Below are 17,892 nucleotides of genomic sequence, written 5' to 3' on the forward strand. Positions count from 1 at the left end.
TAAATGCACATAAGGAGAACGACCTCAGGATAAGACTATCCCACCTGCAACACAACAACCATTGACTAACAGAGCCACTGGATGACTGATTCTATTTCTCTGGTTGTGTTTAGAATCATGGCATTTTAGGGTTCAAAGGCAAAGAGAGAACTTAAGGACTCTTTGCAGGATGTTTGTGTGTATGATGTATATATACACACATACAGATCTATATATACTGTTGATTCACATTCACGGTAGTTATATTCTATAAAGTTGCAGTGAACACAGAATTAGCGAAAGAACCATTGCTCTTAGGGGAAATTCAGGTTCCTGAGAGCGTCTGGTCACAATATTTTCATCAACTGATGAGAAGTGTGTTTCTGTTTCAAGATATCTTACTTAATATATATTGTTGATTCACTAACATCAAACTCAATGCCAACTGTACTATAACTCATGCATGTCCCATGAAACTTATCAGACATATTTTTTCCATAAGGAAACATCATAAGAAGATCCACTTCAGCACTACACTTAGAGGACATTTTAAAAAGTGAAATAACCCACAAAAGCGCAAAAATGCATAAACGAGGCACCAGATGGATGACAAACAGGTCACTTGTTTACAGTATGAGAGCTGGATTTAGGAGGCAGAGTGTTACCTTGTTCAACTCAAATTTTTCATCACTCTGAGTATGTTCATGATTGACCACAAAAATGCTGTGAGAGCTTCTTTTGGGGTTACAAATACTGTTTTTTTTTGAGTTGGAGTCTCACTCTGTCGCCCAGACTGGAGTGCAGTGGCCACTCCCGGCCACCGCAGCCTCGACCTGCTGGGCTCCGGCGATCCTTCCGCCTCAACCTTCCGAGTAGCCGGAATTACAGGCATGTGCTACCACGCCCGGCTGATTTTTTGATTTATTGTAGAGATGAGGTCTTGCTGCCTAGGCAGGTCTCGAACCCGCGGGCTCAGGCAATCTACTCACCTCAGCCTCCCAAAGGTGCGGGATTACAGGCTGAGCCACCGAACCTGGCAATACTTTTATTTTTTAAGGCAGGGTCTTGCTCTGTCACCCAGGTTGGAGTGCAGTGATGCAATCATAGCTCACTGCAGCTTCAAACTCCTAGGCTCAAATGATCTTCCCGCCCCAGCCCCCCAAGTAGCTGGAACTACATGAGTGCAACACCGTACCCGGCTAATTGTTTTATTTTTTGTATAGACAGAGTCTAGCTGTTGCCCAGCTGTCTTGCACGCCTGACCTCAAGCGATCCTCCTGCCTCTGTCTCTCAAAAAGGCATGAGATACTATGCCTGGCCTACACATAAATGTTAGTGAGTAGATAAATTGGCAAACAGGGAATCCATGAATGATGAGGATAGGCTGTGTCTATTGCACTTGTGGAGAGGAAAACTTCATGGCAGGGGCTCGGAAATGGGGAGCATGGTGCCTGAACTCTTCATTAAGGTGTAAAGGACTGATAAGAGCCCTTCCTGGGGGCCACTGTGCTCAAGAGGAGCGAAGAATGAAGCATCTAAAGAAGAAGCAGAGAAAGAAGGATCTGTCTAAAGGCAGTGATGGGGACGAGGGTTGGGGCAGGCAGGTCATAGGGGGTGAGGTGGGATTGAGGCTGAGGGCAGTGGAATGGGTGCAGGTCCCTCCTCTTCACCTCCCTCATGGTTTGGCAGTGACCCTGAACAGGCCTTCACTGAACAGCCTGCGGGCTGGCTCCCCCTCCCCTCTCTCCCTTGGCTTGGTTTCTACTGAGCGTGAGTGAAACACAGAGCGACTCTCCTCTCTGGCGGCCTCCCAGTTGAGGAGAACCTTTGATTTCCTAACTGCCCCCTTGGGCTTCCATGTGTTCATTTTCTAGTACTCGCTCTCCATCCCTGTGTTCTTGGGCCACCGCCCCCCAATCAGAAAGTGGACGGTGCCCAGAGAGCTCATTAAATGAGTCAGCCTGAGAAGGAGATCTGAGTCCAGGGAGCTAGGAGCTGATGACAGCAGCAAACCTGGCCAAGTGGGGGCGTGCAAGACGCCAGGGCTGCTGGAAACACCGTGTTTAAGAATTGCCACCGTGTCCCCCACCCAACAGACGGGACTGTCTGCAGGGGTGCCTTGACCCTCTTCGTAGAAGGACAGCAAACCCTGGGCGCATAGGGGAAGTGCTGGGATACCTGGATCTGGACATATGAACCTGATACCCTGTTAGTGCCCTTCACTGCTCGAGTTCAGCTAAGGCCTAGGGGTCACTCCCGCCACTGAGTGCCTTTGACTTAGTTTCCTTATATGTAAAATGCAGGTACCAATAGTACTTACCTATGAGGACTGCACTAAATGAAGATACACACACACACACACACACACACACACACACACACACACACACACGTAATATAGCACTTAGAATGGCGTCTGCACAGATTAAACTCTAGAGAACATTCGCTTTTATTATTGTGATTATTATTATTGGTGGTATTGGTTATTTATTTATATTTATTATTGTTGTTGTTGTTGTTATTATTATTTTTAGCAGGGGTTTCACTCTGTCACCCAGGCTGGAGTGCAGCAGCATGCTCGCAGCCATCACAGCCTCGACCTGCTGGACTCAGGTGATCTTTCCACTTCAGCCTTCCAAGTAGCTGGAACTACAGATGAGCGCTACCACATCCGGCTATTTTTTTTTTTTTTTAAATTTATTGTAGAGACGAGGTTTCGCCAATTTGCCCAGGCTGGTCTCAATCCCCTGGGCTCAGGCAATCCTCTTGTTTCAGCCTCCCAAAGTGCTGAGATTACAGGCTTGAGCAACCACAACTGGCTTATTATTATTTTTTAAGATTTTAGTTTCAGGGGGTACACATACATGTTTGTTACATGGACACACTGTGTAGTGGTGGGGATTGAGTCTCAGGTGGTCCATTCCCCAGAAAGTGAGCACTATACCCCATAGGTAATTTCTGAACCCTCACCCCCTCTCCCTTCTCCTTTTTGGTGTCCCTGGTGTCTATTATTTCCATTGCTGTGACCATTTAGCTTCCACATATGAATGAGAACATGCTATTGCTGCTGGTATTATTATTATTATTATTATTTTTGAGTTAGAGTCTCACTCTGTCGCCCAGGCTGGAGTGCAGTGGCACACTCCCGGTCACCGCAGCCTCGACCTGCTGGGCTCCGGCGATCCTTCTGCCTCAACCTTCCGAGAAGCTGGAACTACAGGCACGCGCTACCACACCCAGCTAATTTTTTGATTTATTGTAGAGATGAGGTCTCACCAAGTTGCCCAGGCAGGTCTCGAACCCGCGGGCTCAGGCAATCCACTCACCTCAGCCTCCCAAAGGCATGGGATTACAGGCTGAGCCACTGGCCCAGCTGCTGCTGGTATTATTATGACTATTCTCCTCTCCATATGTGGAATGGGCCAAATACTCTCAAAGGTCTTTCTTTTTCCTGTTCAGTTGTTACAGATGCTCGCTTGCTGTGTGGCTTTGGGCAAGGTCTCAGGTCTTTATCTTCTAAGTGAGGTGCTGGGATTCAAGTCCTGACAGCCTGAATCTATGAAATAAGAAGACGATGGCTCCTAGGATGGCGTTAGCCTGTTATCTCAGTCTCTTCTGGGGATGCTGGATTTCTGTATTTTAAAAATTTATCCAGAATTTAATTCAATTCCCTCCTCCCTTTTGTCTATTAGGAGTCACTGCTTATTTCAACTTAGATTAGTGGCTAAATAATCAGAATAGGAGCTTACATTTGTAGTGGGGTTTTAAAGCTCCTATTTGCTGAACCAGCCAAATTTCTAAGCCTGGATTGATTAATTTTATTATTATTTCAACCACAGGAGGGAGATTATTGTCTCTGTATTAGGGATGAGGAAATCAAGGTACAGCAAAAAAATTAAGCAATGTGTCCAAGGATACACAACCAGGAAATGGTAAATACAGATTCAAACCAGAAATCTTGACATCAGATTCTACAAACTTTACCCCGATACTATACTATCAGTTGGCCTTGAACTTGACTTCGAATCCTTTGATGGTAACATGATATAAACCATAAAACCTCATCATTAGAAGATAATATAGGTGTCACCTCCAGGGTGTCTTAGGTGACTGTGAAAAACTGAAAGAAGCTATTGGCCTCATTTTCTCCCCAAATGTTCATGCCACATCTACACACAAACACATACAGATCTGTTGCCCTTTCAAGGAGTTCAAACATCTCAGGCTAAGAAACCCACACAATGTCTAATCTCTTGGAACTCTCCAGTAAGTATTCATCTTTGCTCCAGCTTTCTGGTGATAAGAGCCTCCTACCTAACGGGGCAGTCCATTCCAATATTATACACCTCTGACTGGCAGAAAGTTAATCCTTCAACAAGACTGACAGCCCCTAACAGGGTCCCAACTCTGCCCACCTGATGTCATGTAGAATCAGTCCAATCCATCTTCCCATGACAACTCTCCATGTTTCTGAAGATGCTGGACGTACTGTCTCTGGTCCTTCCGGGCTGGATGCCTCTTCCCTTCTCACAACTTGGTTCATTCTTTCACATGTTACTTTGTCACTGTCCCTCTCAAACACCCAGAACTACTGTACCACCCAGAGCCGAACACAGTCTTTTGACCGTGGACTGGACAGCACAGGGCAGGCACCTCACTTTTGTCCTGGATATCATCTCTCCATTACCATTTCCTCAGAGCAAATCACATTTTTGAAACCATATCTTATTCTGAAATATAATACAAAGACAGAGAAGGACACAAAACCCACACAAAGGTTCAATGAACTGTCACAAAGCAAATACCCATATCACCACTGCCCATATCAGCACCACCAGAGTCAAGAACCAGGACATTGCCTGCTTCGACCTCATCTCAGTGACTATCCCACCCTTTTCTCCAAAGGTAACTTCTCTTCTGACTTTTATGGCATTCGTTTCTTGCTTTCCTTGAAAGTTTTATCACCTAAATATGCATTCCCGTTAAAGCTATAGATTAGCTTCCCTGGTTTTTCAATTTTATAAAACTGAAGTCATAGAAATAGGCTTCCTGTTATGTCTGACTTATTTCACTAAATGGTGTGTTTGTGAGATTCATTCATGTTTTCATATGTAGCTGCAATTCCTTCATTTTTATTGCTGAAAAGATTTCATTTGTATGAATATGCTGCATTTGACTTACCTATTCAATTGTTGATGGACACATGGGTTTTGGCAATTATGAACATAGCAACTATAAGCGTGTGTTTTGGTGCACACATGCATGTATTTAGGTTGTGTATACCTGAAAGAACTCCAGTGTAACTTCAGCTTTGTAGAGAATATGAAGTTAAAGTGATTGTACCAATTTGTGATTTTATGAAAAGTATATGCTTGCTGGGTGTGTGTGTGTTCCAGTTGTTCCATGTCCTCACCAACACTCAGCATTATTCATCTTTTTAATTTTGGCTATTTTGGTGGCTATGCAGTAGCATCTCTTTATGGTTTTAATTTGTATTTCCCTGATGACTTATGGAGTTGAACCTATTTCATCTATTTGCTACCTGTTGATTAGAGCTTTTGGCAACCCAATGCTCATCTGACTCATACTGAACGTGGAGCCAAGCGAAATAAGGTAGCTGACATATGATGCTATTTAGTCATATCTCCCTTATTTGGGTGGATTTCGGGTTTCCACAGCAGGTCAAACAGCTAACATTTATTGAATATTCATTTGTTCCAGGTACTGAGCTGCATGCCTGACATGCATAAAATCTTTTGATCTTTACCATCAGTTTGTGAGGTCGATATTATTATCTTCATTTTACATAAGAATCTAAGGTGGGGGAGGTTAAGTAACTTGCAACTAACAGGTGGCATAACCTAGATTCAAATCAACACCCTTAGCCACTGTAACATGCTGCCTCTAAAGATAGAAACATTTGGCTGCATTTTACAAATCTTTAAAAATTGCTAAAACCAGAATAATAAAATGCACATGTAATTGTCAAAAGGAGAAAACAGCATACAAGGTATGTCAAGTGATTAATGAAAAGTGTTCCTACAAATTGATAAAATGATGATCATCTCAATAAAATAATGATCAAAGGTTTCTGGGGCCAGATAAATCTGGAAATTTCTGCTTACTTTTCCATGTTCTTGTACCCCCATGATGTATATGTCCAAAAGTATGCCTCTGAGAAGTTCTGCACTAAAAACTTACTTTAACATGGAGTTTTCCAAACCTATATGATGAAAACAGACATGAGCATCTTGAATAATTATAATTCTCTGGAACATACTTTGAAACCTGTGGAACCCTATTATCACCATGGCTACCTCTGGTTTCTAGTCTGGTAAAAACTTCCAAGAAAGGAAATGAAGTTTTTTTTCCTAGGGTTTCTCAACTTTGATATTACAGTCATCTCTTCTAATCTGTGGTTTCAGTTACCCATGGTCAACTATGATCCAAAAAAATTAAATGAAAAATCCAGAAATAAGCAATTCACAGGTTTTCAGTTGCACACCGTTCGGAGTAGGGTGATGAAATCTTGCGCCATCCCTCTCTGTTTTGGCCTGTCATGAACCACCTCCCTGTCCAGCAACTCCACACAGTATACGCTCCCCGCCAGTGAGTCACTTCATAGCTGACTCGGTTACCAGATCCACTGCCACAGAATGCTCAAGGAACCTTTATTTTACTTAAGAATGGCCTCCAAGTGCAAGGGTACTGTGCCTAACTTAAACTTCATCATAAATACATACAGGAAGAAAATACATATATAGGGTTCAGTATTATCTGCAGTTTCAGGCATCCATTGAAGGAGGTCTTGGAATGGACTCCCTACAGATGATAAGGGGAAAACCACTGTTGTGACATTTTAGGTGTATAAATATTTGTCGTGGGAAGCTATATGTATTGAGGGATGTTTGGCCCCATCCCTGGCCCCTGCCTGGTGGATGCCATTAACGTCACCTCTCCCATCAAATCCTAACAACTAAGATTGCCTCTATACATGTCCACCCACCAGCGACGTGTCCCCATGGTTACAACCCACCAGTCTAAGCACTCCCCAAACTGCACATTTTCCCACTGTATTTTGGTTTCGGTGCCTCGTGACATCTGCAACTCATCCTTTTAATACAAGGGGGCATTGGTCCACTTCTCGCCTTCTGGTCTCCCTGTTTGTTAGGATTCTTTCAGTCTCCAGCCACACCCAGCCACACGCAGCTTCTCTGACGCCCCAGGTGGTTTCTCATCAGTTGATTTGGCTCCTCTCCCAGCATGCTCTTCATCACAAGCCCACTGAGGGCCGTCTACTTGTCTTTCCAAATCAAGCCTCAAACCTCCTGGGATATCCTTGCCATTTAGGTGGAATTAAACTCCTTCCTCTAAGCCTCACACCCTCTGCACAGCTTCTAGCAGGCCCCCAACAACACATTGTGCTTACTTATTTATGATACTATCTCCCCAATTCCTTAAGGGCATGGACTGGGTCCTTTTGAGCCTCTGCTTCTCAGCATAGAGCAGGCACCCACCAACACATAAGAACAAAGGAGCAGCATATGATGGAGGATGGGTCCGTGGTTGCATCCATGGAGCTCGGGGTAGATTTCAGGCACTGCTAAGTTCACTGACAGCCTCCTGGCCAGCTCTCTTCTAGGCCTGCTCTCCCTGCTTGTTTTTGGACAGACAATCTCCATTCTCAAGAGCAGGTGCAAGTACCACAGGAGGGACCAGTTTTGTTTCTCTCTCTGTAAGCCATGAGCATGACATCATTTGCTCAGTCAACTTGTCGAGATCGTTCTGGCAAGTCTTCTCATTCCAAACACGAGAAAAGTCCTTTATCCTTGATCTCAGCATTTTTGCAATGTCAGTTTATTCCTTACTGTGTCTTTTTAGTTTTTAATCTTTGGAGGTGTGCTCTCCTTCTGTATTTTGGGAGTCCCTTTTGGGTCTGAGCTTCTCAGAGACACCCCCTACCTGAGCCTTGCATCGGTCTTTTTAAGTTTTTCTTTCTTTTAACTTCATATGTGAGATTATTTTATGCTTTAGGGACAAAATTTAATTCTTGGGCATGCTCTGATTTTACCAGAACTGTTTATGATGGTGACAGTGGGTGGAGAGAAAGGGACAGGTTAAAGAAACATTAGCAAGGGGCAATTGACAGTACTTGGTGGGCATTTGGACACGGAGGAGGGGGAGATGGTGCCCACATTTCTGCTTTGAAGCAACTGAGTGACTGGTGGTTTCTGCCACTGAGATGGAAGTCTTAGGAGGAGGAGGAGGAGGAAGGAGAGCAGGCTGTCTGGGAAGATAAAGGGTCTGGGATGTTTAGCATCTGAGGTTTCCATGGGAGACAGGGTAACTGGATACAAGTGCCCCAGGCTCTGGAGAGGAAGTGCGACTATCAGCTGGTGAATGGCCTCTGAAGCTGAGGGAAGCTGAGGGAGTTGACTAATACTGTGGATGGAATAGCCGCGGTTAGGGACAGCGCTGGAAAAAGTCATCCAGTAGTGGCCAGAGAAAACGAGGGGGAACATCACAAGGGGAACATGCAGCAGGGGCTGCAGCTTGAAATGACAGCAGCTTGCAATGATAGAGAGAAGTTGTTTCCAGTAAGAACAGAACATGCCCACCGAATCAGCAACAGAAGATCACTGGGAAGCATGGAAGGGTAGCTTCAGTGCAGAGGACGGGGTGGGAGCCCCATAGTGGAGGAAGACGGAGTGGGAGGAAAAGGGATGGGGAACAGACATAGGGTAGCAGCTAAGGAGAGTTCATTCATTCGTCCACCCTACCAAGCATGTTCTGTTCTTACTGGAAACTTCTCTCTATCAGGAAACCAAGGGGCCCCTGGTATACCAGGTACCACACTGGGCCCTGGGACACAGCAGTGGGAAAACAGGCAGAGCTCCCAGCCCTCATGGTATGTGCTTTCTAGGGAGGTATAATCTGGAGGGAGGGTTCCTCTTTAAAGACAGTTATTAGAATGATCATCTTTCTTTTTTTTTTTTTTGAGTTGGAGTCTCACTCTGACACCCAGACTGCAGTGCAGTGGCCACTCCCGGCCACCGCAGCCTCGACTTGCTGGGCTCTGGTGATCCTTCTGCCTCAGCCTTCCGAGTAGCTGGAATTATAGGCACATGCTACCATGCCCGGCTAATTTTTTGATTTTATTGTAGAGATGAGGTCTCGCCTGCCCAGGCGGGTCTCAAACCTGCGGGCTCAGGAAATCCACTCACCTCAGCCTCCCAACGGCGCGGGATTACAGGCTGAGCCACCGAGCCTGGCTAGAATGATCATCTTTCGACAGGTGAAGAAACTGAGAGACGTGAGAAGGTAACGCCCAAGTTCACACAAATGTTGCAGGCCAAGCCTTGACCTGCCTGACTCTGTCCTTTCTGTGTTGCCTGAAGGGCATGGAGCTTAGGTGGGAAGAGGTAACACAGGAGGCATAATAGGGTGAGGAAGAACATAGGCATGAGGTCCAGAGTTACTCTGCCTGGGTGCACCCTCCAGAGCTAGGCTTTCACTCCACCCCATACTCTCTTGCTCTTATTGGGTTTTATCTAAGACCTGCTGTGTTGGGCATCATGTCTGGGCTCAGGCCCTTCCAATGGGGATGGCAGGCACAGGGGTGGACTGCGGTAGCCCCCTAACTCCTCCCACACCCAAGTCCCTTATCCAGGAGTAGGATGCCCCTTTTCTGTGGGGTCCTGACGCATATGGTTTGGGGCTAAACTGTCTCCACGTCCTTTCGCCGGGGCTGGGCATATCAACCAAGATGCAATACAGGAGATGCTGGAAAAGAAGGTCTCATGCCTTTGGGATGGTGAGCTGAGGGACCAGGGTGGGCCCCCAATGCCATTTTGACTATCTGAAGAAAACACCAAGTGGAGATGAACCGAGCCGAGAGATGAAAAGAGAGAGAGTTCCAATGATATCCTATGGGCTCCTGGACCCAATCCGCCTGAATCCGTCAGCTGTGCTGATCTCTTGAACAAATGAATTCTCTTCTATCCCTCATTTGATGCTTGCAATTGAACACACCTGACCGATGCAGTTTGTCAGGATGTCAATAAAATATATTGTTTACTTTTGCAGAAGTTAACAGATACTGAGGGCGTCTTCCTGGGAGCCACATGTGTTTGTCACTTTGTAGGTGCCAGCTCTGCGTGTAGTAAGGAGATGAGGGAGATGTGAGCGTCCTGCATGGCTGGGTGTATCCACTGTGAACCAAAATACTGTTTCTCATCCCTTTCCCATTCCAGCATGGGTGTGGCCCAGCTTGACCACCACGGGAAGACCTATGACCTGTGAAATGCATCCAGTTCTCTTAAGCCACAGTCCTAGAGATCGACCAGCTAGCCATCCCAGGTGGGTTTGGCAGGTGTGGACTGACCTGGAGAGACATTCCAGGCAACCGGCGTTCTGGGGAAGGTGTGTTTGTCAGGGGTAGGGGGAGGAGATGTATTATGAATACTTTAAAACACTCTGTTCCAGGCGCCTGTGCAAGACGAGGGTGGTGGGGGACAGAGGGAGAGGGGAACAGATAGTCTGGGGCAACTGGGGTGTATCCACTGTGAGCCGAAATACTGTTTCTCATACCTTTCCCATTCCAGCGTGGGCATGTCCCAGCTTGACCACCACGGGAAAGTGTGGGGCTGTGACCTGAAAGAGACAAAAGGAAGTCACTCATAGCATCTTGGGGCATTGCTGTGAGGGTTGCTGCCAGGGCTCTGGGCGTTGCCTGTTCTGTAGAAATATCCCTTCAATTGATATTGTCAGGAATCCCCACAAACACACTTTGACTGGTGGTCATCCTATCATGGCTCAAACACCCCAAATGTCAGTGTTACTGGCTTCCAAAGGAAGCTATGAGCTCTTCAGACCAGCTAGTTTGGGGCATCCACCCATCTGCAGAGAGCAGAGTGGTGCAAGCCCACTGGTTTCAAAACCTGGCTCTACCCTGTGCAACCTCAGAAGAACCATTGCTTGATCTGTACCTATTTTTGCATCTGTCAAAGGGGGATAAAAATAATCGTTTCCACCAATGGGGTTTCTGTGAGGATTAAGTGAGTTATTACATGTGTAGCACTCAGTGAATGGCAGCTTCATTATTCCTGGCACGATTCTGTCTAACATTATTCTTTCCAACAACACTTCAACTATCTAGTGGCTCTCATGGCTTCTCCAAGTCTCTCCAGGCCACCACGTGAGGGTTCTTAGTAACAGTGGTCATGGCTTCCACCATCCCAAGCATTTGTGGACTGCACCCTGTCGGGCTCTGTGCTGAGCGACTGTCCTGTGCCATGAGAGAACCACAGGTGGGGAGGGCAGCAGCCTTGCTTGGGTGATTCTCTGTTGCATGTCCAGTTCCTAGAACGCGTCCTGGGCCAGGAAAGGTGCTCGGTGCTGAATCTGGGCTTCCTTTGGCCTCTCAGCGAGACCCAGGGGGTGTGCAACTCTCTTCCTATGTCACAGGTGAGGAGAGCGGGCTTGAGAGACCCATACCTAACGTCAGGTAGCCGGGAAGCCAGGATTGAAACCCGAGCTTTGCTTCCCTCCTCCACGCTGTGTGTATGTTGTCTGAGATGCACTTGCTTGGTTCCTAGAAGGATATCTCGAGTTGCTTGAGGACAAAGGTTATCCCTCCTAGTTATGGAGTAATGATATCATTCCCTTCCATTTGGACCCAGCCGGGGGCCAATCTTACCCTCCTGGACTGTTTGCTGACACTGCTGTCTGTTCTCTTATGCAGTGGGCACCCGGAGACACCCAGCCCTGCCCTCTTGATGCCTCATGCCTGGTCTGTCATGCAGCAGCGGCTGTGTCATGTCAGAAGTGCTGGCTGTGGATCACAGAGCCGTTCCGTGGCCCTTGTCTCACTTTCCCCCCCACAATGGCTCCATAAGCCAACCAAGGAAGGTATTTTTAATTACCATGCTGCAGTTAAGAAAATTGAGACTCAGGTCAGCTGCTGAAAAGGGGTGAGGCTGGGACTTGAACGTCGGTCTGTCAGACTCCAAGCTTTATGTGGATAGTTTCCTTGGAGGTCTAGCACAAGGGTGGCTTTCAGTAGACTCTAAAATTTTACTTTTCCTGGATTTAGGCTAAAATTTACCATATCCTAATGTCTAGGCTATCCTGATGTCTATGGGTAAATAAATACATGCTAAAAAAAAAAAAGCAATACAGTAAGTCCTCTATGTATGAACCTTCAAGTTATGAACTTTAGCAATGCACGCCTGCTTTCTTTCCACCAGATGTCACTATAGCCTGTTAAATACTTGTAGTAATATACAGCCAACAGTGTTAGTTGGGTACCTAGGCTACCTCTGTTGGACTTAAACAAATTGGACTTACACATGTGCTCTTGGAATGGAACTTGTCTGTATGTTGAGGACTTCCTGTATTTGCCGTTAACTTCAAGAGCAAAATGTACTTACTATAAAAAATTTGGAAAATAAAATATTAAGCATAAAGAAGACAACAAAAATCATCCTCAGACTTCTAATGGGTTTGGTCCTTATCTTCCGGTCTTTAAAAATATCTATATTTGTTTTTCTCTTGATTTGTTCTGTTTTTACAAAATCGGGAGTATAGGGCATGTCCACCTTTGCTTCCTGTTGTTCTCACCGAATATCATCTTGTGATAATGCTCCTGGTGGTTATGTTTTGTGAGTTTAATAGGCAGAATGAAATATTTCACATATGAAAAAGCTTTATAGGGAAACACTGTGGGTAGTGTCTTGCTTGAGAAACAAAACATCGTCCAGACTGGTGAAGCCCCAAGGTACCTGTTTTTGATCACACTCGCTTCCCCGTCCCCTGACCCATCCCAGACCTGCTTACTGTTCCTGGCCCTGTCCTTCCATTGTATAGCCTATCTGCCCGTCAAACCAGACCCTAAGCCCTTTGAAGGAGAGGTCTCGTTTCAGCGTTCTGTATATTCTCCAGTGCAAAACCCAGAGCTAGCCACATAGTTCTCATTCAATTCATGCCCACTGAATTTATTTGGTTTCATATTATTTTATTGTTCACTGTCATTAAAGGAAAGTATTTAATATACCCCAGACAGGCATGTGATTCCTGGAGACGTGTGTTTTGGTTGAGAAGGTGCTTGACTGAGAGTCAGAATACATGAGCTTGACTCCTGGTTCTGCCATGAAAACGATCGCTTCCCTCTTTGGGGTTTGGTTCCTACGTGGACATGTGTATTTGTTTTGACCGCTGCCCTACCAAATCACCACAAACGGCTCTTTTAAGAGCATCCCCTTGGCAGTGTGCAGTGGCTCATGCCTATAAGCCCAACACTTTGGAAAGCTGAGGTGGGAGGATCACTTGAGCCCAGGAGTTTAAGACCAGCCTGGGCAACATAGCAAGACCTCATCGCTACAAAAAAATAAAAAAAAAATTGGCCAGGTGTGATAGTGTGCGCCTGTAGCCCTGCTACTTAGGAAGCTGAGGTAGAAGACTGCCTGAACCCAGGAAGGAGGTTGAGGCTGCAGTGAGCTGTGATTGTGCCACTGCACTCCAGCCTGGATGACAGAGTGAGACCCTGACTCAAAAACAAAAACAAAAGCGAAAAAGAGCACCCTCATTGTCTTATTATGTATCATCCAATTAAAAATTGCAAGATCTCCTACAATAATAGTAGAGACAGAATTTTTCTATTTTTGCCACAGATTTTTTTTTCCTTACAACACTCCCATCCCCTTCCCCAGACCAGGTAACTAAGCTCCCCGGCCTGGTGTGTCTGGGGCGTTACTCCCACCACTCATACGGTGTAACTTTTCAAAACACGTATGTACCCATCTGAGACTGATGCTTGTTGTTTCAAAACTAGCTCTTATCGCTTAACATCAAGGGTCCCCACCCCTCTTCCATGTCAACAAATACAGCCCTAACTGAAGAGCTTTAACAGCGGCACCCCCCACCCATGTGTGCGTTCGCTGCAATTCTTCAGCTATTTTCCCATGAATGGACAAGTGCGTTATTTATTCTTGCTCATGCTCACGCTCTCTGCAAGCAAGAGTTCAGTGAGCACCTTTGTACACATGTCCTTATGACCTCGTGTTTTAGTTCCTAGAGGCTGGGCCTCCAGTTTTTCAAAGGGAGAAGCAGCAGAATTTGGAGACCTTCTTTAGGTTTCTAACGTCAGTCGTTGGCGCTGGAGAAATTCAAGTGGGGGCCACGGTGTTGCACACTGAGTGAGTCCCCCCACTGTGTCACCTCCAGGTCAATAGCAAACCACATATACTGAGTGTCAGGACCAGAAGCAGGACCGGGCACGTTATGCATGTCAGCATCCTCTCTGTCCCCCACACCCGAGATTGGAAAACTGAGGCAAGGGCTGGCAGGGAAGAAGGGTGGGGCTGCTTGGCACCACCCCAGTCCCTTCCCCGGTGCCCCCTCCCTTCCCAAGCGGTTCAAGTGGCATTCGGAGGCCATGCCCATTTCCACTCTGTCGCAACATACCGGCCCCTCCCCAAACACTCACGGAGGACAAAAAACTAGTCTTGTCGGCTATTTTCTCTCTTCCCCTCCCAACAATAGCTTTCTTAATTCCCCTGGGGATGTTGAGGTCTGCACCAGCCTCTCACAGGCTCCCTGACCCCCCTCACATACCCCTGAGCACACCAGAGTTCAAGCACTGCCCGTTGGAGGGACAGGCCTGACATCCTGTGAGAAGGGGCAGATCCATTTTTGAAAACAGAGATCCCCACCCTGATAAGTACCCAAAGAAACCAAAATAAGTGGGGTGGCCCCACACTCCTGTTGGGCGCTCCCTCGGGAGGCTTAGGGTCAGAGCAATGTCAGCTCAGATCAGCCTTGAAACAATCCCGGAATGGGAGAGCAGGACGTCAGAGTGGTCAGGCGCTTACGGAGGCCATTCTGCTTACGTTCTTGACTGGAGATTTAAATCTGTACAGTGTCCGGTCCCGGATGAGGGACAGAAAAGGCAAGGCTGAGAAGAATCTGGAGGAGGAAGTCAAGGACTGAAGAAATCTGGGAAGACTTCCAGGAGGAGCTGGGCCTCCATCTGTGCTGGATCTAGCTCTTACCCACCTCTTCTGTTTCATCTTGTGTGCCTCCCCCTCCCCACCCCAACCTCTCCCTGCCAGTTACATTCCAAACCCCTGGGTTCAGTTTTCTACTAAGGGAGCCAGGTTCCCTGCCCCCACGCCCTGCCACAGGGCCTTTGCACTTTCTGCTGCTCCCTTTCCCTGAAACACCCTTCCTTACACATTTTCCTAGGCCAATCCCTTCTCATACATCATGTCTCAGTTGACATGCTCTGTTCCTGGAGCGCCCTCCCTGGCTACTGGCCTAAAGCAGGTGCTTCCTGTTATCCTGTCTGTCTCACCCTGAACTCTCCCTTTGTAGCTACGCTAGCTGCCACATGCAGTTACGTACTCATTTCTTTATTGTCCGTCTCCCTGGAGGTGCTCTGTGGGCAGGAGCCCTTGCTGGCTTTGTTTCCCACGCTATTTCTAGACTCCACACAAGGCCCAGCATGCGGCGGATGCTCTGTAGGAAGCATGTTGTTGAATGGGTGTTGGTCAAAGCCTCCATGACAGGTGGGGATGTCATGTTCCAGCAGGTGGAGTCAGGAACAAGGAGGACTTTTTAGGGGACAAGGAGTTGATGAGGCTCATCTAAGTGGCAGGTTTGTGGGGGAAGCCGTGGGAACTAGGGTGGGCAGAGGGAGATGATACACTTGTGGGGGGCCCCGAGCCCTGAGGTAGGAGCTTGGACTGTGTTTCGTGGACACAGGACTACCATGGAGGGTCTGGATGTGGGGGAGATAGCCATCCAAGAGCAGACTGCGGGAAGTGTCTTCTGGGGGCTGTGGAGACAGCAGCTCCTGTTTCTTGAGTGTTTTGAGTGTGCCAGGCCTGGGCTAAACACCTTATAGACGTTGCCGCATCAAGGCCTCTGACACTTCCATGAGGTAGCTTCTATTTTTATTCCCATTTTGTAAGTAAGGAAATAAAGGCAAGATGAAGTGAGATTTCTTGCCCAAGGTCGCTCAGCAGGACAGTGGAGGAACTGGGATTCAGCTGGAGCCCACTGCCCTAGCTGCATGGAGCCGCCCGAGATAATCACACCATTGGTCATCCAGGGCTTCCCACCCCAGATAATCACACCATTGGTCATCCCAGGCTTCCCACCGCAGATAATCACACCATCGGTCATCCAGGGCTTCTCATGTGCCCAGAACGGGAGCCACTGGGTGGAGGCCAGCTGACTCATCGGGACCGGCTGCTGTCATCTCCATGCCGGGCCGGGCAAGGTGGCATCTGTGTGAACACGGGAGCCAGCAGAAGGACACAGGCTCATCTCTGGCTGTGAACTGTTGGGCAAGTCCTGACCACTCTGTGACTCAGGGGTGTCAAGAGAATCCCACCGTCTTGATGGGAGGAATCGACCTTGGAACAGATGTCGGTCACAGAGTTGATGTTGACGTGGTTGCTACGAATGGAGAGGTTTAGATGTAGGATGACAATACGTCCTAGTTCCCATCCCCTTCACATCTGTGGTCTCAGGGGTGCGAGGACAAGGGTGGGTGGGGGGTATCAAAGGCTGACCAATCACTCCTTGGAAGCAGGAAGGGGAGGGAAGGGGAGAGGAACCCTGAGGCCCAGATTGTGAACAGGGAGCACGAGGAAGCCTTTGACAGAAATGGGGCAGCCTGGAATTGGAGTTTGTCACAGGCCTTTTAAAAAGATTCATTCATGAGAGAGAATAGAAACATCTCGACAGCTGCTTAATAAAGCTTAACCTAGGTGTGTAGCATTGGGAGACTTTCCCTGGAATTTTAAGCACGCATGCACATAAAGATACTGGAGTTGTCAAGAGGAAAGTGCATGGACAAGATGCCCTTAGCAAGTCCTTTCCAGTCCTGTAATGTTGTGACAAATCTACAAAATACCACCTCAATGAGTGAAACATACAAAGACAAAATATGTTGAGATAAAACTCCTGATCACCGCATGCAGGGCTCTGTGTCATCTGGTCCTTGCTTTCTGCCCTGACCTCATCTCGTCCATACTTCCCATCAGCCTCTGTCCCAGCCTCACTGACTTTCCCTCCAACCCTGATACTCTTTTCTCCCTCTGGCTTCGGATGGGGGCTCCAGTGTCACTTCCCCAAGAAGCTGGCTTTCACCTTCCTGTCTGGGTTCAGACTGCTCGTCCCTTTAGCTTTCTGAGCCATTGGAAACATGCCTGTGTTTTCACTTGAGGAATGCTCAACTCACTAGACTGAAGCTCCATGAGCAGCTGTGGGTGGGTCTGTGTCTGTGACTGCCCATCACTGAGCCCATAGGCCTCTCCTGAATTTCAGACCTGCCTCCTGCAGGGAGTCCCCAGGCATTTCCAAACAAGGGTGTGAATTCCCATCTCAAATGCTCTCTCCTCTTGTTGGATCCCAGCCTCAGGTCACGCAAGCTCCCAGCACCACCCAGTGCCCAAGATAGAGATTCTTTCTGCCCGCTTCCTTCTCTTGCATGCCCTGGACCCAGGGCAGGAGGGCCCAGGAGATGTTTGCCGAGTGAGGTCTGTGGTCTCCCTGCCCGGTTTGGGGCTTGCTGCCCTCAGAATCCTCCCTCTGAATCTCGGCATCACCTCCTTCTACTTTTAGTGTGTCTTGGAAAAATACTGGTAGCATATTTAGAGAAATTAAACTAAACCTGCCCTACCAAAAAAACAAACATTCCCTTCTCTTACATTTCCTGTTTCCCTGAGAAACGGAATCGTCAAAAATAAACCAACTGATAGGAAGGCAATATTTGTCTGCAAATACGTTTTTCTTGTTCTTGCCTATGCGATGTTGATGGCATAGAACAGACTCTGTCTCCCACGGACCGTCCTGGGTGGCGCTGATGACACAGCTGGAGAGACCACCTTACGCCCCACGATACAT

The 17,892-nt window shown here is 47.4% G+C and overlaps 1 protein-coding gene across 1 annotated transcript in view; it reads right to left on the bottom strand.

Moving 5' to 3' along the window:
- Positions 1-10,627, bottom strand: part of SYN3 (synapsin III) — an 80,569-nt gene extending 69,942 nt beyond the window's left edge. Inside the window, exon 1 of the mRNA XM_008055446.2 lies at positions 10,570-10,627. Within this exon, the coding sequence (XP_008053637.2) occupies positions 10,570-10,578 (9 nt within the window). The 5' untranslated portion in view covers positions 10,579-10,627. The remainder of the gene's footprint in view (positions 1-10,569) is intronic.
- Between the last annotated feature and the right edge of the window lie 7,265 nt (positions 10,628-17,892).

This window comes from Carlito syrichta, unplaced genomic scaffold (genome assembly GCF_000164805.1).
Source record: "Carlito syrichta isolate Samal-C Ts95f unplaced genomic scaffold, Tarsius_syrichta-2.0.1 Scaffold301854, whole genome shotgun sequence".
Taxonomy (NCBI): domain Eukaryota; kingdom Metazoa; phylum Chordata; class Mammalia; order Primates; family Tarsiidae; genus Carlito; species Carlito syrichta.